A 25,201-nucleotide genomic window follows, 5' to 3' on the forward strand; every position below is an offset into this window, starting at 1 on the left:
CCTTCCTTATGGAGTCTCCTACTTCAGTTCGCCCTTTTCTGCAGCATACTGCCTTTGAATTCTGGAGGTAGCGTTTCAGTGCAATTACAGTTCCTGATTCACTAAGGGAGGGCCTCTACACTCCTCCCATGCATGGTTATTGGCAAGCGATGATGACTACATTTGAGAATGAGCTAGTGGGTAGCCGCGGCTTCTCTCTTATTCCCCCTGATGGGCTCAGTATGGTCATCTCAGTTAACCCTCGCTTGTTTCTTCCTTCCAAGTCTGCTTTGGCATATGCTAGAAAACAGAACCGGTCAGCCATCTTCGAATGGGATGAAGAGAAAGAAGGATGGTACTGGCACGCTAGCGATTATCCTCTCGATTGGGAGAAAAAGGTTAAAGTGACAAACATTTCTACACCAAGTAAGAAAGCTCCTGCCAAGCTTAAATCTGCCAGTAAATCCAAGCCTACCACTCCACTGCCACCTACAAGTGCTTCCCTTGCTAGCAGAACCCGAGGCAACAAAATGTGTCTGCTGCTGAGCGGAGGGTAAGTTATCTTTTTTTTAAGAAAAGACCTCTTAACTTTCTTGCGGCTAACCTTGTTAATTTCCTCCTTCTCTTTTTCTTAGTCTAAGCATAAGGAGGACTCGTCAGTTACCCGTTCTATTCTACTTGATGAGCCTGAATCTGAGGTACATCTCTTTTCTTTACTTCTTTTTTTTTTTTCTTCTTCCCACGTGCTCCCTCTGCCACATGTCTTTTGTTTGCCTCATATAGTTAATAGTTCCTTTGGTCTTCACATCAGTATTTATATTCCCCTTCTTTTTTTTTAGGAGGAGCCCAAACCTCTCTCCGTATATCGCCCTACTATCGAGGAGATCTCCGCCTCCATGGGTGTACCCATGGTGGGCTTTTTTTATGGGCCGATGTGGCATTCGCAACACCCACTCCCTCTACTGCTGCACATAAGGTTCCTGCCAAAGCTCCCACCCCTTTCGCCGAGCCAGTACGCAGAGAAGAGGGTACTCATACCGAAGGGGTTGGTAAGACTACACCTCTGTCCGCCGAGACACCTGCTCCTCCAGAGAGAGCCATTTCTCCTACTGCCGTTTAGACCAAGACCACTTCCTCTGTTCTTCCACTTGTTATTTCCACCAGTGACCCCACTGCGGCTCTCCCCCAGGCTACAAAGGACGGTGCTTTTTTGGTTGTTACTCCTTCCTCCATTCCCGGTTTTGCTACACATGGTCTTAACATAGACTTATCCTCTGAGAGGTCCAATGACATTCTTGAGGATCCTGATGATGCGCCTATCCTAAAGAAGAGAATTTCTGATTCTGACGAAGAGGAGAGTGCTCCCGAGCCTGATTTTTTGGGTATGTGTCTTCTCTACTTTTCTGCTAAGTTCACTCTTTTTTTTTTCTTTTTTTTTTTTCCTTATATGTATTTGCATTTCATTTGTTCACCTATCTCCCTGCTTGCAGAGATTTTTGAGGTGCCAAGATTTGCAACAAGCGTAGGAATGACTGCTCCTACCATACCTGTAGCACCCATTCCTGCTGCACTTTCTGCACCTTTATCTGCCGTACCCACAGCACCTGTTTCTGCTGTACCCACAGTACTTGTTCCTGCTGTACCCGCAGCCCCTATTCCTGCTGGCCTCGGTAAGTTTCCTTTCCCTTTTATCTTCCCCTTCATTTTCTTTTTGTAAGTCTTTCCTTCCTAGACCATGGCTTCTCATTTTGCCTTGCGTTTTTCTTAATAGGTCCGCTTCCCACTGCCCCTTCTCAGTTTGAGGTGGGTAGCAGTTTTTCCGCCATCCCAAACCCTACAAATGATGCTACAGCCTTTTTCGCCCGCTTTGACCAGCCAGAGGTTAATGACCTTGGCCCGGCAGACTTTTGGGCTTCTGGTCCTCCTTACGTGGTTTTTTATGGCTTTCGAGTTCCCAAGGGTTGTGTTTCCCATTTGGTGATGATCTACAGCAGCTGTGGCGATTTTATGCAATGATTCCGTCTTGGCCGTTCTGCTAGGGAGCATTTCTTGAAGATGTTAGGATACGTGTTGAACGACATTGAGCACAGCTTTGTTGACACTATCTCTACCAAAAGGATCTTGTAGTGGAGGGTCGCAATTTAGGAGCTTATCAGCGTGGGTTTTGCCATAGAGGTTTGTTCTAGATCACCTCCGTGAGGTTGCCCGAGCCCTTTTTATGAGAAGAGTTCAGCTAGCTGTTGATGCTATAGATGTCCGGATCGAGATTCTGAAGAAGGAGGTGTCGGACTTGGAGAGTCGTCGTGAGCACCTTCTTTTTAGTATTGGTGGGCCCAGATGTTTTGGAGATCAGACTCTCATTTCTGGACTCCATTGATGATGATGCAGTTACCTTCCCTCCCCCCCATCTTTTTTTTTTTGCTTTCCTTCCTTTATTATTTCGTCCAGAACAGTTATATGTTTCCTATAGCACTTATTTGGCGTGTGTTTGCCACAGTTTGGGTTTGTAATTATGATGCTACACTTTGCTACTACTTTTACTATTGCTTTGACATAGTGTTAATACTTCGTACTTTTTCATTACATATTCATGAAAGCACGTTACAATTTTTTTTTTTTTTTTTTTTTTTGTCCTATGACATAATCACTTGAAGGAAAAAAAAAAGTAAAGGAAACATAAAAGCTTTTAGCAAGACAAAAGAAAGTGACAACCATATAACTCTTTTCCCTAGGCATAATAACGTTTCAGCCACTTCCCATTGATGGGATCCATTAAGTCTCTGCCATCCATTTAAGTTAGACGGTAATACCCACTTTGATGTGCTTCCCTTATCATAAGGGGTCCTTCCCACTTCGGTGCAAACTTAGATGGTCCTACCATGCCTCGCCTGACATAGTCTGCCACCTTTAGCACAAGTTGTCCTTCTGCGAATACTCTCTCCTTGGTCATCCTACCATATGCTTCAATCATCTTTTATCTGTATCTACGGCTGTGTTCCTGGACCTTTTCTCTCTTTTCATCAAGTCCTTCTAGATCTTCGCACCTTTCTACCGCAAAGAATTCTCCCTCATTTTCTTTTTCTCGCATTTGCATGACTCTCAAGGACGGTGTCATTATTTCTGCTGGGCTTACTACCTCAGTTCCGTAGACTAAGGAAAAAGATGAAAAGCCTGTGGTTGACTTTGGTGATTTTCTATAAGCCTAAAGAGCGTCTGGCAGGTGTGTCGCCCATTCTCCCATATACTTTTGGCTCATTTTACTGATAATCTTTGTAAGAGTTTTGTTTGTTGCCTCTGCTTTCCCATTCCCTTGAGGGTAATAAGGCGATGACCGGTGGTGTTTGACTTGGTAGAACTCTAACATCTTCCTTACATCACTGTTGACAAATGGTGTGCCATTGTTACTGATGATCCTGTGGGGCACCTCAAACCTTACAATTATATTTTCTTTGATAAAATTTGCCATTGCTCCTCCTGTGGCCTTATGGAGTGGTACTGCCTCTACCCACTTAGTAAAATACTCTGTAGCCACTAATATCCATATGTGTCTACGTGATGGTGGGTTAACTGGTCTTACTAAATCTAGCCCATAAGTGTGGAAGGGCCATGGGGTGACCATGCTATGTAAATTCTACGGATGGGTATGAATTAAGTTGGCTTGTACTTGACAATTGTGGCACTTTTTTACAAATTTTGCTACATCTCTTTTCATGGTAGGCCAGTAGTAGCCCATCTGCAGCAGGCATTTGTAAAGCTTTTTCTTCCCCTGGTGTTCATCACATTCCCCTAAATGTACTTTTATCATTTCTTTTGCTTCTTCAGGGCCCAAGCACCTCAAAGGGTCTCCATCGTATTCTTTTTTGAAAAGGACCATGTTATGCAAAAAGTAACGTGTTGCCAACCTCTTAAGCTTGTATATTTTACTGTACTTTTATGGTAGGATGCCTTCTGTTAGGTATCGTATGAAAGGGCTTCTCCAGTCTTCGCTTATGAATACAGCATAACTTTCCTCTCTATTTGCTGCAAGCTGGCAGGACCCACACTGGGTTTAGACTTGATCTGCGTTTTTACCCATACTTGGCCAATAGAAGCCTGCTCTTTGAAGTTTGCGGTAAAGGCTGACTTCCCCACAGGACCCGCAAGTCTTATCGTGTACTTGCAATTTTCTTTGGGCTTTCTCTTGCCCCACACATCTGGACAAGACCCCACCTGGCATCCTATGGTACAACTCCTTTCTTACCAAGGCGTAGTCTTTTAGTATTTTTAATTCTACGGCATCTTCTCCCTTTATCAAGACTTCCCTTATGGGGATTCGCCAATCTCCTTCGCCCTATTCCTCCCGGAACTTTTCCTTCAACACCTCAATGATGGATTCTTCCCTTTTGCTGACTTCTATCCTGGTGCTATCCCCTTTGAAAATTATTTGTGACCCCAGTGTGGCTAATGCGTCCGCAAACTGGTTTTCGTTTTTTGGAGCATGCTCTATTTCCATCCCTTGGGCCATCACTCTATATGGGGCTAGGCTGGGCTCTTTTAAGGAAAAGCTTCCCTTGGCCTGGCAGACAACCAGGTTCGAATTTCCCAATACTCTTAAATGTTTGGCTCCCATTACGAGAGCCGTGGCTAGCCTGGTTAGGTAGGTTTCGTATTCGGCCGTGTTGTTTGAACAGGAGAATTCCAGCTTGAACGATAGCGCCATTGCCTTGTCTTCTTCACGATACAAGACTACTCCCACCCCTCCAAACTGGGTAGTAGAAGACCCATCAAACTTCATTACCCATTGTTCTCTTACCTCTTCCGCCACGACTACTTCCCCTGGAACTTCATCATCCAATGGGAATTCTTCCTCTCCCGGAAACTGTGCCAATAGATCCGCTATAGCCTGAATTTTCACCGCCCTAGGCGTCCCCATTCTTAAGTCGTATTGTGACAATTATAACAACCACTGGGATATTCTGCCAGAGAGGATCAGTTGCTGTAACAAAGCTTTAATGGCATGGAACTTAGTCATCAACCATACTTCGTAGGCCAAGAAATAATGATGCAACCTTTGCGAAGCATATACAATGGCCAGGCATGCTCTATCTGCCCTTGAATAACAAGTTTCTGCATCTTTTAAGACGTGACTGATGTAGTACACTGGTTACTCGATGCCACTTCCGTCCTCTTGGGCAATTAGTGCACCAATGGCATACGAGTTGGTGGCCAAGTAAAGTAACAATGGTTTTTTGTGGATAGGGGCCTGCACCGTGGGGAGATTCATCATTATTTGCTGTAGCCTCTTGAAGGCTGTCTGCTATGCTTCTCCCTACTCAAAACTTTGCCCCTTCTTGAGCAACTTGGTGAAAGCAGAAGTAATTGATGTCAACTCAAGAATGAATCTTCGGATATATGAGAATTTTCCTAAGAAACTTTTTAACTCTTTTACTGTGATCGGAGATCTCATAGTCACTATAGCCGTGGCTTTGGCTGGGTTCACATCTATCCCTCTGCTGTGAACCAGGAAACCCAAGAATTTCCTAGAGGACACCCCAAATGCGCACTTGAGGGGGTTCATTCTTAGCTTAAAGGCTCTGCATCTTTCGAATACCCTTTTCAACATGTAGAAGTGTTCTTCTCTCCTCTTTGATTTAACCACTGTGTCATCCACATAGTCCTCTAGTTCCTGGTGCATCATGTTGTGAAATATGGCCGTCATTGCTCGTTAATAAGTTGTGTCTGCATTTTTTAACCCGAAGGGCATCACAGTGTAGTAGAAATTGCCCACAGGTGTTCTGAAAGCAGTTTTCTCTACATCTTTTGGTGCCATCTTGATCTGATTGTATCCGCTGAACCCATCCATGAACGAAAACATGGCGCTTCTTGCCGCAGAATCTATTAGTAAATCCAAGTTTGGCAGTGGGAACTCGTCCTTTGGACAGGCTTTGTTGAGATTTCTGAAATCTACACAACATCTTATCTGGCCGTTCTTCTTCTTTACTGGTACTATGTTGGATAGCCAGTGAGGATGTTGAATAGGCTCGATGAATCCTGCGGCTAGCAATTTCTGTACTTCTTTAACTATCTGCCCTTCTACTTCTGTATGAAATATCCTAGCAGGTTGGGCCACCGGCTTGGCCTCTGGGTCTACATTTAATGTATGCACAAATAGCCCAAGGTCTAATTTTGGCATTTCATTATAGTCCCAAGTGAAAACATCTTTGAACTCTTTCAACAGCAGTATCAGTTCTGACTTCTCTTTTTTTGTCAAACTTGCACTAATTGAAATAGGCCTTGGTTCCTGTGAACCAAACCCTAAGTCAACTTCTTCCAATTTTTCTTCTGCCACCACATGTGCATCTTTTTCTGCCACAACTTCCCCATCCTTTTCTTTTTCTTTTCCCAAATTTTCTTGAGCGACATAACACGCCAAACTCCCGTGCTGCCATTCTCGGGTGGGGCTTGCTTGCATCTCACTCGTGGGCCCCACGCGCCTTCATAACTTATACACAATCTTACCATCAAGGTCTTAGACCCTGATGCATTGGGGTGTGTTATCTGATTCTACGGTAGGCACTTCTTTTCTTTTCTTCTTTCACGCTAGTAACTCCCTTAGATCGGATTCTGGGTCACCTTGGACATCTTCCCATCTAGGCATGAAGGAACCTCGTGGCTTTAAAACCGATCTTTCCCCAGATGGAGCCAATTGGTCGTAAAACATGGTTTCCACTAGGTGAGCTTCTACTTGCTTGAATGGCGAGGGGTTTGCAGCTATACATATCATCCTACCATTCAATCTTCCTTTCACACACTGGTGATAGGTGGACGGGACCAATCGGTGTTTGTGCAGCCAGGGCCTTCCCAAAAGCACATGATAGTATACTTCCATTCTGACCACATGGAAACGAGTTAAAGAAGCTATAGGACCTACTTTCAACCACAACTGAATGTGGCCTGCGGTGTACTTGCCTCTTCCGCCGAACCCTGTTACTTCCATCGAGCATCCTTGGATCTTTCTTTCTGAAATTCCTGCCGCTTGCAAGGTGTTCAACGGAATGAGGTTTACGGAAGCACCTGAATCTACCAAGGCCCTCTTGATGGGGATTTGGTTTATGGATGTTGCCAAATAGAGAGGTCTCCTGTGATCTGGGTGTCCCACCTCCATATCCTTATTGCTAAACGTGATCTCGGTTGATTCTTGTAGGAGGGCTCTATCTTCTGGCATTTTTGCTGATAAGCATTCTACCCCTGCCCCAGAGGCGATACTCACCAAAGCCTCTGTGGCTATCTTTCTTTCCTTTGATGTGAGTCCCAACTAGTCAAACAAACTTTTGAATTTGGCACTTTGCTATAGAGTGGTAATTACCGCGACAGGTAGGGCCAGGTTCTCCTCCTCGTCCTCCCCCGGGTCTGCGCATATCACCACTGCTGCTATATCCTTTCCCTTGTGGTTCAGGAATGGGTTTCTTTGGACTTCTTACTAGGTTAACTCCAATGTGCCTTCTTTAATCCTGCAGTGTACCAATCTGCAAAGCGCCCAGCATTCTACGGTGGGATGTTGTACATAGTTGTGCAGGTGGCAGAAGCGAGAATCTCTTCTTTCTTCCTCCGTGGGTTCTCTGGAAACCTGGTTGGATTTAAAGATTCCGTCTGCTATCCATTTGTCTAGTAGCACATCCAGCTCCTTAGGAGTCATGGTATGGGTGGGGGCGTATCATATTCCCTCCCTTCAGTTTTCCTTCTCCGCTCTCCAATGGACACCGCCATAGCTTGCGGGGCGTTTCTTTTGTGTGAACTTGGTTTTACGGACTGGGCCGTCTTCCTGGCTTTCTGCAATAGCTGTGCAAACTGGGAAATTTCTAGATTTTCTAGGACAGCTCCAAATTCCCGAATCATGTTAGTCATACACATTTCTACTAAGGTCCTTTCTTCACAATGATTATAGCAGTCAAGTGCTATGTCCCTGAACCTCTTGATGTATTCCATCAAATCTTCGCCACTCCTTTGCTTGGTCGCTTGTAGGGTTGTGAGCGTTACTGTTTCCTCTCCGTGGAAGTACTTAGTGCAAAATACATCCACCATGTCATCCCAAGTTAGGATCGATCCTAGTTTTAAGCCGATGTACCAGGTGTATGCCTGGTCACACAGTGACTTTGAAAATTCTAGAAGACATAAGTCTTCGTTTGCGGCGTGAGGGCCAAGGGTATCAATAAACTTGCTCATGTGCTCAACTGCACTTCCCTTCTTACCGTTGTATTATGCAAAGGCCCTCGGCTCATACCTCTCGAGGTATGGTTTACTGAGTACTTTTAATGGGTAAGAAGGCCTTCATGCGTAAAACCTCTCCTTAGGTGTTCTGGCTCTCTCTTGTTCTAGGAGAGCCGCTACTTCGGCTATAGTAATGAAACGTTGTTCAGCATTCCATGGGACACCTCCTGCTAGTGTCTCTTCTCTGTCTGCCGCATGCTCTGGGTCATGCTGGCTGCCTTTCTCCTTTGTCTTGTCTGCTTTTAGTTGACGGATTTCTTCCATCATTTGTTGCTGCAAGTGTTGCAGTGATTGCAATACTTCAATAAAAGTACTGACATTGTCTGTGGGAATTCTTGGCTACGGTTGAGGATCAACCCCCGTTTTGTTGGCACCTTCCGTTTGGTTAAGTTGCTGTTGGTGAGGTGTTATTGGCCTGGACTTTGCTTGCGAGGGCACGACACTCATATTTCGTGTCGTTCTTTACTTTAGTGGCATTGTTTGCAAAGGGTTCTGTTTTTTCATCTCTATCTGTTTCCCAACTCCCTAGTGGAGTTGCCAATTGTAAGGTGGTGGGCTGTGCTAATGGTGTTGGGCTGCTTCCTGCGGCACTAGGCCCAAGTTTTCTAGATAAGGGAGTTGGGACCGGTTTAGCTACAACTTAAGTTGGTCCGGCTTGTGCGCAAACTAGGCCAGGTTTGCTAGGAATGTGCTTACGGCAGGCAGAACTGTTTTAGACAAGTTGTGGCAGACAGAGATAATAATAATAAAATAAATAAAATATCTGGCCATTCAGTGGGAAATGACCAAACAGCCCTTGAACACAATTACAACAGCAATATTAATCATTTTTACGGAAGAGAAAGAACAGAACAGAAGTGAACAAGTATTAATATGTATGGGTTAATCAGAATGTTAGGAAATCAACTAAAGTCCGGTCCGTAGGAGCAAAGCCAAAGAGGAAAGAACGTTCCTTCTCAACGCAATTAATCTCTCAGGAAAAAAAATCCTGCCGTGGAGATTAATTGTCTTGAGGGAAACGGACTTGAGTGGTTTATGCACAAAAGCTCCTTGTGGTTTTCACAGAGAGCAGGACTTCATGAGGGAGAGAGGGAATCAATCTACCGGTGCATGCCTGTCGTTTTAATTCTCACTTTGTTTTCTTTCTGGTTGTTTTCTTTCTTTCCCACTTGTTTCTTTTTCTATTTCTTAGTTTCTCTTTTCAAATTCCTATTTCTTAGTCAAAGTTCCCACTGTTCCTCCGTTTCTGTTCGCGATAAGACCCTTTTTTTATAGTGTCTGCCGTGACCGGATTTAACTGTTTTAGCCCTTAACCTCCTTTGTCTGGTCTGGGTGTATTGGCCGACCATCACTATTCCGTCTGGATGCCACCCCCCATCACCAGACAAAGAAGAGTATTTTGTTTGCTTGTCTGCCGTGGCACCCTTTCCTACTACGGTCTAGGCTCTTTCTCTCTTCCTATCCCTCATGACATGCACCTAATGGTTCCAACTCAGCTTGCCTCTTTTGGGTAGTAAATCATCCCAGCAGGACACCTCCCCGAAAGAGCTTGAGTTAGAACCTCAAAAATAGATCTTTCCCCTCTCCCCACCACCAAACCATGCCCTCTGAATCTCTGACCCCCGACCTCACCATGCTCTATATTGGCTGGGTACAGGCTGGTGGTGCCTGGGCCTTGCGCGTGCCTTCCTTCCATATGTGTCCAAAATTTGCCTGCTGCCCATTCGTCTGCCGTGGTCTGAAGGCTTGCCTGCATAGCCTGCCGTCCATTTTCTTTGACCTTTTATATGGGCTACGTTTTGATTTCCCGCTCCTTTTAGGAGCTGGGCTTTATTTGATGATGGACCTTATATTTCTTTAGCCCACTTCTTGATTTCCCTCATTTCCTGACATATTGTTCTGTTATTCCTACTATAATGACTCAATTCTGTTAGGCCTCTTTAGGCTTAAAAAAAAAAGTGCGCTTACCAGGTTTACAACCTAGGCACAGCTTATCAGAGTTAGAGCTAAAGTCTAACCACTAAGCTACGCTTGCAAGTTGATGCTCAACGCAATATATATTTATATATATATATATATTGAAAACAACTTAACACAATTCTATTCTACTGAATTAAATTATCCACCTCTTAAAGGGAACGTATAAAAAAAATTATAATTAAAATCCTTCAAAAATATTCAACTTTACTTCAAAAATTAATCATAGCTTTTAATGTTTTCATGCTTTATTATTTTATTTTATTAAATTTCTTATTTAATTTGTAAAAATATGCTTGAAAGTCATTAAATTTTCCTCACACATATAGATATATTAGTCAATTTTGCTAATTTTATAAATTTAATATCTATATTTGGGTTTTAATTAATTATTAAAGTAATTATGACATTATCACGGTTTGACCTTGGTCAAACCTCAGTCTGACCTTAAAATCCTTGAACCTCTTCCTTTATCGGTTCTTTGAATTCTAAAAACCATGTTAAATAGAATGGAATATTGTGAAAATAACAAAATTACCCAATTACCCAATTAGGGAAAATGTTGAAAAATGAAGAAAATATTTTATGAAAAATGATCTGCACCGAAGCAAATAGGTCCTTGGAATAATTTGGTCTTTTACTTTTTATTTTTTGTACTCTAGTTATAGTCTGAGACTCTGAATTTGTTTCTTATTGTTTGGTTGCCAAATAAGTGGTGGAAAAGGAGGAATTAGGTTGAAAGAAAACTATTTGGCATATTTATTTTTATCGTTTTAAGATTTTGACATTCAAAGTGTGGAAAAATTTTGAGTCATGATTTTTTAATTTTTTATTCTACTTATTTGAGTGAATGTGTAATGATATAATATTAAATTACTTTCTTATTATTTTGTTGTTGAGAAGTGAAGGAAAACCAAACAAAAGACAATAGAGTAATTTTATTTAAAATATTTAATTTTTGATTAATTGTTTAGCTGTAATTTTATTCCCATAACTATTTATAAAATCCAAAATCGCTTAAAATTTAAAAAACAACCAATTTCGCCGCCCAAAACCAAAACAACAGAAACCTCTCTTGCTCTCTCTCTCTCTCTCTCAGAGAGATTCTGTGGAAATGGAGAAGGGTCTGATATCGGTGGACAGGTGGACGGGGCACAGCCAGGCGTACTTCTTGACGCACCTGCATTCGGACCACACCCAAGGGTTATCTTCCAGCTGGGCCAAGGGTCCAATCTTCTGCTCCCGACTCACCGCCAAGCTCTTCCCCTTCAAATTCCCTGGCTTCAACCTCTCCCTCCTCCGCCTACTGGCCGTCGGCACTTGGCACTCCATCTCTCTCGTCTCCCCTTCCTCCGCTTCTTCTTCCACTCTTCAAGTCATGCCCATCGACGCTCACCATTGTCCCGGTATTTTTACATTGCTCCCCAATTGTTTGCTTCATCTTCTCAAACCAACATTCTTCTCTAGCTTAATTTTTAGCTAAACAGAATTTCCATCTTATTTGTGCCAGTCAGTATATATTAATTAGACACTGTAACTTGCATCCAGTTGGAAACTGTTCATTTTCCTGCAAACCCAGTTTTAATTGCATCAATGTCATTACATTCCTATTCTAATTAAATTTGTTCGTGGAATCTGGTTGTGGTTTTTTTTTTTTTAATGGAAGATGTGCTTGAATCTTTTGATTTGTATGGTGAAAACGTTATCCACTGATAATATATTTGAAACATGGACCTTGTTCTAATTTTGGACCTCATTTGTCCATTGCGAGGTCTTATTCATTTAAACTGCATCATCATAGAAATTGCTTGATAGTTCTTTATCCAAACAGGTGCAGTTATGTTCTTGTTCCGTGGGGAGTTTGGCTGCTTGCTTTACACTGGCGATTTCCGCTGGGAAACAACTAGTAAGAGGGCAGAGATAGGAAGGACCATGCTCCTCAATGCTCTTAAGGATGATGTAGTCGACATCCTTTACTTGGATAACACATACTGCAATCCATCATACGCTTTTCCATCTCGAGCAATTGTTGCTCAACAGGTGCATTTGCACATTTCTCTGGGATTTCTTTAGTTTTGCTTAGATCGTATGATATAGTTTTATGCATTTCATAGGGGCAATTAACTGAAGAACTAGTTCTACTTTGTTAAACCTTCTGAATACCACTTCGGTTTTAACATATCTTGGTCACAAGCAGCTGTGAATTGCTCGTACAGAATAAATTACTGGTACTCTCTAGTTTAGGATTTTTACATAATTGAGATCTATTCCATAAAATATCATTCTACTTTTCTCTGAAAAATATCATGATACTAGAAGAAATTTGTTTTACAGTCTAATTATTTGATGGCTGGTTACAGGTTATTGATATCATTGTCTCCCATCCTGAACATGACATAATTATTGGGATTGACTCTCTGGGAAAAGAAGACCTTTTGCTTCACATTTCACATGAACTTAAAATAAAGGTAAGAGGAAGACCCATCTTTTTTATTTGTGGATTATTATGATGGTCTCTGTAAAAGAACCTGACATACTATTGCGAATATGCGGCTAAGTTGGATTTCCAATTTGGAAATCACTGGAAGAAGACCAAATGATCTAATCTTTGATCATAAATTTATTTCCTTTTGGTTGTTTAAAAATTTACAAAATACCGTGAATTGTCTGGAGAACTTACAGTGTCATTTATCATATGACTAGAAGTCTAAAAGTACACTGATATTCTTACTACTTTTTTCCCTCTACATCAAATTAAGTAGTTAAATGCATATATTTGACACTTTTTATCTAATTGTTCTTGTTCTTATTTGTTTCCTGTTCATTTGTTCACCCAATTTTGTTGTTTTCTTTATTAAAGATTTGGGTGTGGCCAGAACGCTTGCAAACTATGCATCTTCTTGGGTTCCATGACATATTCACAACCAAGACTTCTCTTACAAGAGTGCGAGCTGTTCCTCGTTACAGTTTTAGCGTTGAAACTTTAGAGGGACTAAACACAATGCACCCAACTATAGGTATCATGCCATCTGGTCTTCCATGGGTGGTGAGCCCTCTTGAAAATGGTGACAAACTTTTCGGTTCCCTTTTAACTTCTCGTTACAACAGAAGCAAATGGAGCGGAAATGGTGGGAACCATACTGAAAAGCCAAATGGAAATTTAGGTTCTGTGGAAAAGTTTCATAAGTACATATATTCTGTTCCATACTCAGATCACTCATGCTTTGCAGAGATAGAGGATTTTGTAAAACTTGTCCAGCCAACCAACATGAAAGGCATTGTCTCTTCATCATCGTGCTATGTTGATCCTCTATACTATTTTGGCCGCCTTTGTGGAGCCTACCAATCAGCTCAAAGTTTACCTCACAATAAGAGAAAAGAGAGAGTTGAAAGAGTTCTAGCTGTCAATAACAAAACTACCTTTAGATGTGGTGCTTCTGCTGGGTTGGAGAGGAAAAGAACAATGACTGTGAAGGTCAAAAGTTCAGGTATTCATGTGAGCAGGATGAGTGCACTGAGACGAAAAAAGCGTGGTGCAAAGATTGAGGAAAATGACCGTCCCAATTGATTTGTTTTCTCATTCATTATTGTCAGTACAAAGGTATGATCAATGTTGCATGTAAAGTTGGATGAAATCATGAAAGTATTCAATTGTGAAGTTTGAAATACCAATGACATTTAAGGTGCGAGGACTGTTCTTTTTATGCCTTTTCTCTCTTATTTACAAAGGTAAAATATTTTACATGTAAAATATTAGTAGGAAAATATTTTTATTTTACAGTGTTTGGCAACATACATAAAAATGTTGTGTAAAATATTTTTTATTGTTTGGTACAACGTAAAAAAAAAAAAAAAAAAAAAAAAAAAAAAAAAAAAGGTAAAAATTTTAACTTTTTTTTTTTTTTTAATTAACTTTCAAAAAAATACATAGAGATAGATGAGGGATCATTAGAGCTAGTAAAATCGGTTTTTTTTTTTTGATGTTCAAACTTCAAACAACATTCATTAAACTGGACCGTGGTCCAAAACAGTTACATCTTTCTTTAGTTGGAATTCAATGATGGGTGGAATATCCTCAACCCAGATAACAGAATCATTCATAAATTTTGCACTCCTAGCCATATTGCTTGTTCTGCGAACATTTCTGGCTTTCCAATCCAGGACATTACAATTCAGCCTCTGGATGCCTTCGATAATCATCTGGATAGAGGTAGGGGGGGAGCTACAGCCCATCAACGCATCTGTTACTACTTGTGCATCACCTTCCAGCACAATATGCATCGGTTTGATGTGGTGTACATGCTAACATTTAATGATGTATAAAAGCATTGAGCAGCACATAAAACCACTGAACGATTTGGTCTGGTATATTAAACGGGAAAGCCCTGACAAATAAAATCAAAGAACTATCACTTGAACCCATGCTGGGTGTCTTTCCTCCTTTGTGTTGCTATCTGGTGTATACAAAGTAGTCTCCTCGTAATCTTGTAGCAGTAGATTCGCCATATCTATTACCTAGTTTGGGTGAAGCTGTTTCCCCTCAAAAGTAAAACATGTTCCTTGCATTCCATAAGGCGTGAATCGGTATTTAATTTGGTAGGTAAAATCGATGAAACTACTGCGAATACTACAAGCTGAAAAATGGAGAGCAAATTGAATTCACCTATTTAAATAAACATGGCCTTGGCTAGGTGGCCAACATTAATTTTTTTATTAATTTGCAGAAATACTTCATTGAGTGCAAAAAGGGTAACAAAGGAGAGCTCAAAAAAGAACAAGCTCAGAGAGAATTACACCAGAAAATACTGAAGGGGCAGAGCCCATAACAAAACAATTTTCCAATCTAAAACTAGAATTCAAGATCCATTCATTTGTTCTCTCTTTCAAAGTCAAATTTTAGCACAGCTTCTCCGCAAAATTCTGTGCAGCCACGGATAACAAGAAGAATCCATGGCTCATGCTTTCTTTTTTCTTCATCTGCCTATCTCTCAACAATCATCTTTCCCATGGAGCTGACACTATCTCTGCAAACCAATCTCTCTCTGGTGACCAAACTATTATCTCTAACGGTGGGAACTTTGAGCTCGGTTTCTTCACACCAGGTAACTCTTCTCGTTCTAACTTCTATATAGGCATGTGGTACAAGAAAGTCTCTCGCAAAACCATAGTTTGGGTGGCAAACAGAGAGACACCAGTCTCTGATATAGGTTCTTCTGTATTGAGAATCTCAGATGGTAATTTAGTTCTGTTCATTGAGTCTCAAATTCCAATTTGGTCAACAAATTTGAGCCCTACGAGCTCTGGTGCTCTAGAAGCAGTGCTTCAAGATGATGGAAATTTTGTTCTGAGAGATGGGTCTGATAATTGCAACTCCGAAGAACCAAGAAGGAAATATAAATAAAGTTGGATGGTGGAGCATATTGGATTTACCAGGGGAATGCAGTCCTCCTATGTAAGCAAGTTCTACTGCTATACAGTCAGTTCCTGTATGTTCTAGTCAAGAGGTTATATTTTTTCTTTGCAGTGGAGCATCAACTGAGATTCAATTCAGATTTGCTTCTCTTCTTTGGTCAAAATTATTTTTTATTTTTTAAATTATTTGTTGGATTTTCCATCAGATCATTTTTGATTGTGGGAAGTTTGATAGCTACATAGATGTTATAGAAATGTAAGTGGTTTAATGTGTGAAGTTGGATTGCCTCAGTGGGACGTACTAGTATTTTACGTCCTAGGAATATATTGTTAGAAATTTCCCCTTCATTTCTCTTCTTCAGATTCAAGGCTTACCTTGATTTCAATCCAAGATTATAACACAGCAGATGAGATTTTGTTTCAGAATGGGGTTTAACAGGAGAGCCGAAAATACAAGATTGTGTAAGCATTTGGTCCTAAATTATGAACTTATCAGAATTCATGTGATTTCCTGGCCTGCTCCATCTGTAAATCTAAACTTTATACCAACTCTATTGGTTAAAAATATTTTCCCTAAATTAGTATCGTAGTGTCTAGAAAGAGCTTACCTTTTCAAGCCCCACCCTCCCCCCCTCCCAGCCCACCGAAAAATAAACATGTCATAGAAGTATTGATCCCTTCCCACTTCAATGGTACTAACTTCAAAACTGATAAGTTAATTGATAATGAACATCATATTTTATTAATCTCTATTATTTTCTGTCTGAATCTGCATTCCATGGTCTAATGCATCTTACAAATTGAAAACCTTAAATACTTATGCACTAAATTCTTTCACTCCTGGGAAGTGGATGGTTTTAAAGGGAAAATAGCATCTGCAGTTGAAGATGCTATTTCTAAGAAAAGCAGAGAAAGGAAAATAAAGCTTCACTCCTTATTGCAATTACTTCCAAAACAAGTTCCAGTATACAGCATTGCTGTTTTAAATGTTACTTTTGTGGACAACCCTGTGTTATGTAATTCTTCCATTGAATTTGAGGTTAATGGTATAGTCAAAAGCACATCAAAGGATGCATTTGTAGTTTCAAACTATAACCGTAAAGGATGGAGGGGTTCCACTTTCTGCAGAAGTCCAGCTGAGATGATTGTGCAATTGAAATAAGTCCATTTTGAACACAGCTGGATGGAGATAGATTGTTCCTCGACTGTTCAAGCAGTACCGTGCTATTTGTTGGTTCAGGAGATGAGTACTTAAGGCTCTGCAGAAATCTTGAGGAATAATTTAATAACTGGTAGTGTCAGATTGAAAGACTTTTCTGAATACTTGTAGTGGAGTGAGTTTGGCGACCTGCACATGTATCTTCTTTAGGTTAGTGTCATATTGATCTCTGTCAGTTCAGCACAACTTATTGTTGGGAAATTTAAGACAAGTAGAAAGCCCAAAAGTGACCAAATTTTTCAATGACTAGCAGAACTCTATACCTGCCAAAAGAAGTGACCAGCCCAAAGCCCAAAAGAATATAATTTTACAGACAAGTGCCCCAAAAACTGGTCTTAATTTGGCCCAAGTATTAGCTTCTTAAGAAGAAAACGAATAATAAACCAATTAATAAGTCAAAGCACAAGATGCATTCAGTAGTTAGTCAAAGTTACCAGCATCTAGCAGTAAACAGCTAAAATTGTTTTGGACAACCAATACGACTCCCCTTCTAACAGCAATTTATCAAAAGATATGAATTCAATGGTAATAAAGAACTCATATCCATCAACCTCATATATTAATAACATGTTTCCTTCGTTGCAAGGAAGTCAATACCGTACCGGAGTCTGTATCGGTTTGGCCAGTGGTACGATATATTTCGGATATCGGTCAATATCGGTGTACCGTTTCGAGTTTACTACTATTTTATTTATTTATAAATAAATAAATAAATATATATATATATATATATATGTATGTGTGTGTATATATATATATATATATTATAATAAATATAAAAGTTTACCATAAAATATTTCCTAAATTCAGAACTAATTATTCATTGTTTCAAACTTTAGTATCAATTAAAAAAAAAAAAACACAATATAAAAAATAGAAAGCTTAAAAGTTACCATTGCATACTAAGAAAACAAATAATACTAACTAGTCGCTAACCCGTGCGATGCACGGGATAGTTAATCTTGGAACACACTTGTAGTTTTTGATACTATCTCAATCCCTCAACAATCTTTACCCTTCTAGCAAAAAATATATATATATATATATATATATTTATATATTTCTTATCCTCAAACCAAACCTATTTAGCGCATCTTCTTTTTATTTGCTTCAAAATAAAGCATAACATTAATCTACCATGTGCTTCTACCAGTTTTGCAATAATAATTCCCCATGTATAATCATTCCCATCCAAAATATTAGCACACAAAACAAAACTCCCCAATCAAAGCATTGAAACGTAAGAACATATGGAAAATGCTAAAGGTACTACCAATTTTACAACAAAAAGCTTACGCAACTTACATCAATAAAAAAATAAAATAAAAAAATTTAAACTGGGCGCATTTCATGAATTAGCCCATCCATTACAGTGATGACTCCAATTTTTCTAAAGCGCCTCATCTGATATGTTGGATTTATGAATGTAGTATTATGCAAAACTATGAACATTTCCAATTAACTGGAAACCAAATAGGTTCAAGAGATACACCTAAAAAGGGAAACATTAAAAGAAAAAATTGTCAGCTCAAATTTTATTTGCTTTAGTCAAATGAGTTCCATGGCAGCAAATTGCTAGCATCATAACTCATTTAGTTCATAAATACAATAATAGAATACAAACAGAATAAATTGCTGGCATCATAACTCAACTAAATGGTATAATCACATAATACATCAATTTATGAACTTAAAATAAAATATGAGGCAAGAAAATCCATTGAGAAAAAAAAAAGTACTCACATTTTATATAAGCCTATGCACCATAGAACTATGTTAACCTCAATATCAAATTACAATGGCTACAATACAACTTAAGAAATGAATGCAACATAAAGAAAAGAAACTAAATAAGAATTGAATAGGTAGATTCAAGATACCACCATATGCACTGAAACTTTTTTTCAAGAGAAAGCAAAAGCAATCACCTTTAAATCAATATCTACAAACATTATTTCATTCTACTATTATACGAAGGACATAAGCAGTAAGCCTGAACCCAAAATATTCTTATATGCCTTTTTCTATATACCGATAGTACAGTAATTCAGAATAAAGCTTATTTCAGCATCAAACTTAGCAAAGCACAATAAAATCAAGTTTATAGCATAATTTTAACAATTATAGCAGAAATATCAGCTATAAATCAAAATGGCAATCAAGAATATATATGTACATTTCAAAGTGGCAAGGATCAAAACATGTGTATATCTCTAATTTTAACATGATTATATGGATTAAACAAACACAGTAAGGATAAAATATATATACACACACTCACATTGAATCATTAAAATCACTATTATTTCCATGGACGTAATTCACTCTACCATTAAACTCAAGCCCAGAGAATTTTTAATGAGCCTTATGGACTTATGGTTATCTACAGGAATTGGTAACCATCATTGAAGAAAAAAATATCTAGGGTCTTCCAAACTTAAAGATTGTCACCATTCCCATCTCTTAAGAAAAAGGAAAAGAAAGGCATGATTGTGTTTCTTTTTCTCTATTTTAAAAACATCATTGAAAAATACCCAAAACCCATTAACCCAAATACTCTAAACAAAAAAGCAAACCAAATGTGACACAAATATCCTAAAGATAGCAAATTCTAACCAAATACCTTTATCAAAACAAAATCTAACCTAGAAATAAAAATCAAAGATTTAAAATCAATCCGACCAGAATACCCAAAACTAATCATATTTAATGCCATTTTTGAAAGACCATAAGTTCAAAATCAATCCAACCAAAATACCTGTTTTAGTTTAGATGGTGTTTTTGGGAGCAAAAAATTATGTTGGTTTGGATTTTTGTTGCAGTGGAAGGCCAGACAAAGTCTTTTATAGATCATATGTAAATCATGTTTGAAGTAGTACTGAAACCTAAATCACCTGGATTAACTACATTTGAAATTACCTGAATTCTTTCTATCTTTCTCACGAAGTCAAAAATCTTCTTAAGTACCTCTTTGTTAGATTTTTGATGCACTTACAAAGACAAAATGACATTGAGGAGTATTTAGTAATTCACCCAGTGAACGATTTTTAAAATTCAGATTTAAAAAAAAAAAAAAAGTTGAAATCTTACAAACATGAGAATGTACTTGGTGAATCTAGTGGACTTGCACAACATGACTAACCCTCCAAGATAGCAAGATATTATCACAAATTAAGATGCATTAAAATTTAAAACAAGAATTCCATAACAAAAGAATAAAGGGTAGTTCAAATAGTTCATATTGTTAATCTCATGCCATAAAGGAAACAACAATTTCTGAAAAATTTATTGACTCAGTTCTTTTAACAAACAGGCAGAGCACATCATTAAACAAAAAATTGAAATAAATAGATATTGAGACTTGAAGCTCAAATATTTGACATACTAAAGTAGAAATGGAAATCCAATTCAGATGCAAAGTTTGCATTATTAGCCTCGTTGATCAAATATGACAAAACTCATCTCTAACATTACAGAGTGTGTGTGTATACTAACGAAATACAATTTAATAATAAAATTGACCTACTCATTGTGATATGTGAACAACATGGCCTTTATATCATAACCCAGGAAAAACTTTAATTTTAGAAAAATATATACTGAGAAAACTTGACAACAATGGTAGAAAAGAAACATGGGAAATGAAAATATAAAGAGGGGAATATATTTCAACAAAAAAATTAAAAACGGCATAAATGAAATGGCAAATAGAGCTTTATTTTTTGGTAACATGAATCTATGTTCTTCAGAACTAAATCAATCCATGAAGATCTCCAGAGATTTCTCTTTGGAGCCAAGACACACTCAAAACAAATTTAACCCAAATATCCAAAAGAAATACCAAATCTAACACAGATAACTGATATTAAAAACAATTCTAACCCAAATTTCTTACTCAAACCGAATCTAAGCCAAAACCTGAATGCAATCCAATCCAATCCAATCCAATCAAAATACCCAGACCTAAATCATATCTAAACCCAAATTTAAAGAACCTAAACCAAAACACAATACAATTCCATTTCATTTGAGGTTTAAGATAGGCCATAACATATACATCTTAAATATCATATTTGTAAGCAGCTGAGATTATAGTATTCCTCAAATATAGTCATGCATATAATGTACAATTATTTGACAATTGACATGTGAAGTGTGACCATCATGCAGGACCAATCATGAAAAAAAAAAAATCATGTGATATATCTGGGTGAGTTATGGCTATTTTGACTTCCCAAATTGGATTTGTTGTTATTTATGAATATTGCTATTTTTTCTGAAGTTGTTTTTACCCTAAAAGGTAAAATTATATTGTATTTAGACACTACTATTTTAAGAGAATTCTGGGAATAGAATCTGGGCTCTGAATTTGGGAAGGAATATTGACAATAAATTAATAAAAGTACTTCAATTAACTGGGAAAAGAGCATGAACAGTTCAATGACAATTATGTTTAAAAGCAGAACTTTTAATCTATAATAAAAAATAAAACAAAAAAAAAGAAGTAATGTTGGAGTCTTACTGTTAGAATAATGTTATCTATCATGCGTTAATAATTGTAAATTGTTTAAACACTAAAATTTTATTGCTTGTAAATGTTGTTTAGATGATCATTTGAAAGTACTATGCACAAATATTCATCATAACAATAGCGTATCACTGACTCCAACCAAATGTACAACAACCAATTATGCATAATACAAAATACAAAACCAAGCAAAACCCATCATAAAAAACTGAAAAGCCTATCTGGATCAATCAAATTTTGATATCATTCCATCTGTGTTGGCAGAATTTGTGATATTGAATTGGAAGCTGGAGTTGTAACTGGTAAAGATGGTGCTTAGGCTGGTGCTCATGTTAGTGGAATTTTCATTCCTTCTCTCTTTGTTTTGGGATTGGAGAAGTTCAAAGCAAGTGAAAATTTGATGAACATAGATGCAAAATGAGCAGTACAAATAACATATGAATCCAACAGCAACTACAATCAGAAATGAAGTCCTACTTGCTGTGAAAATCATTTATCCTCTGAATATTTAGACTCAAGACTTAGTTTGTTAGATAAACCCCTAAACCCTTTAATTTACAAAAGTAAAGCAAGCTGAAGAGTAAAAATTAAATTTAAAGCATAAGTTTGGGCAATACATGCAATTTTTGCATTTTATATAGCAAATACTTCTGGTAATAAGCTATAATACTTCAAAATCCAAATAGAGCCATAGTATTACATATACAGTTTAGATTAAACTTAAATAAACCAATAATGATATTAAAAAAAAAAAAAAAATCCCACAGATGTGTATGTAATTAGGTGTAGAATTAGAACATGTCATAATCCCCAGTATTGTTAATCAAGTTAACCTGGTATAAATAAGAAGATTTGAGAACCAAGGTTCTTAATGCTCATGTTTTAAATACTACCAATCATATATGTTTGCTGTTTCAAGGCTTTCCCTGTCTTCCTGGTCACTTACTTAAGATTTCATAGTAAAAAGACTTAGAACTTGGAGATTCAGCTATTATGAAATCTGCCTCCTGGGGCAGGATGGTTAATGTGCTCATGTCAGTTCTAGCTTTAAAACATTCAAGTTAAGTCTATAAAAATAAAACTCCAGAAGATACAACAATGCAATTGTTTATAGGTAAAGCACACATAATCAACATGATCATTAAAATAGAGTAAAATTCAACCAACCTTCATGACACTTTTACAATTTTATTTGGATTATGTGTCTCAACAGCATACCAATGCAATTATTAATTACTAAAAATTCAAAAAAAAAATTATTTATACATGATAAGTACCAATTCAAATTGAGTTTCATGAGTTCTTTAAATGTAAAGAGAACACTACAATATTTAGAAATTAGATGTACATAGACAAATAGTTAACCCTATACTAAAAAAAATTCAGAAATTTAGTACAAAGGCAAACGAATACCATACCTTTAACCTTGATTCGAATGGAGGAAAAGACTGAAGAGAAAGGCAATAAAAAAGCAGAAATTAATCAGGAATATTAAATCTAAATAAAAGTGAATGGAAGAACAAAAATTAAGAATGAAACCCGCTTTGTTGTTGCAAGGAAGGAACAACACAAAAATAAACATGAAGGTTTGAAAAAAAAAAAAAAAATAGGGGACTGAGTGGAGACAAAGAAGGCTGACGTTTTAGGTGCCCAAATAATTATTTAATCAAACATACGATTAAGCTAAGCTAAATCAGATGTGCTAAAAAACCTAGATAGCAAAATAAAGCAAAACCTGTAGGATTGTTGTCAGATTTTGACAGTTGGGAGCCTCTTCAATACTATCTCCACTTTCTTACAAAACTTGTAGAATTTAATTTTCTATGAGTGTTTCCCTGACTTCAACAAAAATGAATAGAGAGAAAAAGGGATTAGGAATTGAAATCCCTAAATTGACAGAAAAACCTAATTAAAAACGAAATCCTTAAATTGACAGAAAAACCATTATGTGCCTAGGCTATCAAATCCTTATGGGGAGGAGTCAAAATCATGGGCAAACTAATAGCTTGAATTTTACTTGGCTTCTGGAATTTCATCTCAATTTATAAATCCTTCAGAAGTTCTTTTGACAGATTCAACTATACATATGTGTTTCTGCATTCATGTTCCAAGTAACATAATAATAGGAATTAAAACTATAGAACACTATATCTCTTGCCACATTGTATAAGCATCAAAACAAAAATTAATATCAATGATAAAGATTCAAAACCCTAATTAGGATCTCAAACTATAATCAAAATCAGTACTTTAATATATTTTAACCAAAAGTAGCAGCAAAGGTATTGAGTTGATCGAAACCCTAATTAGGATCAGGCAAATAAAGAAATTCAAATCAGGATCTCAAACTATAATCAAAATTAGTACTTTATTATATTTTAACAAAAAGTAGCAGCAAAGGTATTAAGTTGATCGAAACCCTAATTAGGATCAGGGAAATAAAGAAATTCAAATCTTGGTGATGTGAGAGATTGATGGTACCGCAGTGATGTGAGCGTTTTGGTGTCGTCGATGGTTAAGGCCTCGACGTTGAGTTCGGCGGCGACTTTGTCCTGCTGTAGCTGTGTCCTCCAAAGGCTCGTCGTCTTCTTCGTCACCCAGCGTTTCATCTCCGTCTTTGGAACGGGGATTTCTTGTGGCGGTGGCGACGGCGGAGCAGCAACTGCCGCCGTGGTGTTTTCTTGAGGCAGTGGCACTGTCGTGGTGGTGGTGGCAGTGGCGTTGTCAGCCATTGTGTGTGAGAGAGAGAGAGATCGATAGAAAAACTTAAAGTCGCTTATTAATAGACGGAGACTATATATATATATATATATTTTTTTTTTTTTTATAAAAAGAACAAAACCATATTTAAAAATTAAAAAAAAAAAAAATGCTGACATGAAAAATTGTGGAGCTAGCAGAGGTTTCGGTTTTATATATATATATATATATATATATAGATAAGTTAATACAAATAAATTACTATTCTGCCCTAACAAAAAATTCAAAAATTACAAAACATAAAAAAAAAAAAAAAAAAAAAAAAAAAAAAAAAAATTCTGTACTGGCCGGTACTGTCCGAAATTGACCGGTATGGTTGGTACATGACCGGTATGGTCGATATTTAAACCGGTACGAAACGTTGATGTTTCGATACCGATATACATATTGATACGGTACATACCTGTTGATACGGCCGGTACCGATATGGTATTGACTACCTTAACTTCATTGGCCTCGTGAGTCCAGATATTGCCACTTTTCTTCATTCCGAAATAAATTTTTATCATCTCATTTTGACTTTCAAACAGACATCAAGATTGATTTTTCTGCCATTGACAAGTGACAACTCTCGTCAATACTCACCCATTATTCAATTCCTTTTGTTGCTTTTAAAAGATTCAACCTTGCATTCTTAAACTAAGTGGAAATTTTATTTACAAAGATTTAATGATCTTGGTACTTTTTGGTTAAAAAGGCCAGTCTTGTTTTGCAACATCATGATTTGACAAAGAAAATACAGGAGAAAAAAAATAGAGTCACAAAAAGTGTATTAAAAAAATCAGTCACAGAATAAATTTTCATTCCAAATCTCATGCCTTATTCTTACAAATTACAATCCATAAGATCTCCATTAGTCTCCTAAATAGAAACGATCGACATTAGTCTCTTGAATCCATATGAGTGACCTTTGTCTCCTAAATTCACAGGATCAACATTGGTCTCTTAATCATTGGGATCAACATCTGTCCCCTATACCTATATGGTCTCTCTTGAAATTATTTGATGCTAGACATGGCATCCTCCCTCACCCATAAATTTGTGCTTGAGAGGCTATCTACATTAGCAAGTTAAAAATC

The 25,201-nt window shown here is 37.7% G+C and overlaps 4 protein-coding genes across 5 annotated transcripts in view; 2 read left to right on the plus strand and 2 right to left on the minus strand.

Moving 5' to 3' along the window:
• The window catches only part of LOC126695431 (G-type lectin S-receptor-like serine/threonine-protein kinase At4g03230), a 174,361-nt gene that overhangs the window by 104,852 nt on the left and 44,308 nt on the right, over positions 1–25,201 (plus strand). The gene's annotated exons all lie outside the window — the stretch shown is intronic.
• Positions 4,310–4,891, minus strand: LOC126696257 (uncharacterized). Its single transcript, XM_050393026.1, has one exon. The coding sequence runs from the start codon at positions 4,889–4,891 to the stop codon at positions 4,310–4,312; it is 582 nt and encodes a 193-aa protein (XP_050248983.1).
• LOC126695434 (uncharacterized) lies at positions 11,253–13,893 on the plus strand. The gene is made up of 4 exons (XM_050392192.1): positions 11,253–11,609; positions 12,035–12,243; positions 12,564–12,671; positions 13,064–13,893. The coding sequence occupies exons 1-4, from the start codon at positions 11,318–11,320 to the stop codon at positions 13,769–13,771; spliced, it is 1,317 nt and encodes a 438-aa protein (XP_050248149.1). The 5' UTR covers positions 11,253–11,317; the 3' UTR covers positions 13,772–13,893.
• LOC126695435 (uncharacterized) lies at positions 23,093–24,108 on the minus strand. The gene is made up of 2 exons (XM_050392193.1): positions 23,844–24,108; positions 23,093–23,201 (listed from the first exon to the last, which is right to left on the minus strand). Exons 1-2 carry the CDS (start codon positions 24,092–24,094, stop codon positions 23,144–23,146), a joined length of 309 nt encoding a protein of 102 aa, XP_050248150.1. The 5' UTR covers positions 24,095–24,108; the 3' UTR covers positions 23,093–23,143.

This window comes from Quercus robur, chromosome 8 (assembly GCF_932294415.1).
Source record: "Quercus robur chromosome 8, dhQueRobu3.1, whole genome shotgun sequence".
In the NCBI taxonomy this organism is placed as follows: domain Eukaryota; kingdom Viridiplantae; phylum Streptophyta; class Magnoliopsida; order Fagales; family Fagaceae; genus Quercus; species Quercus robur.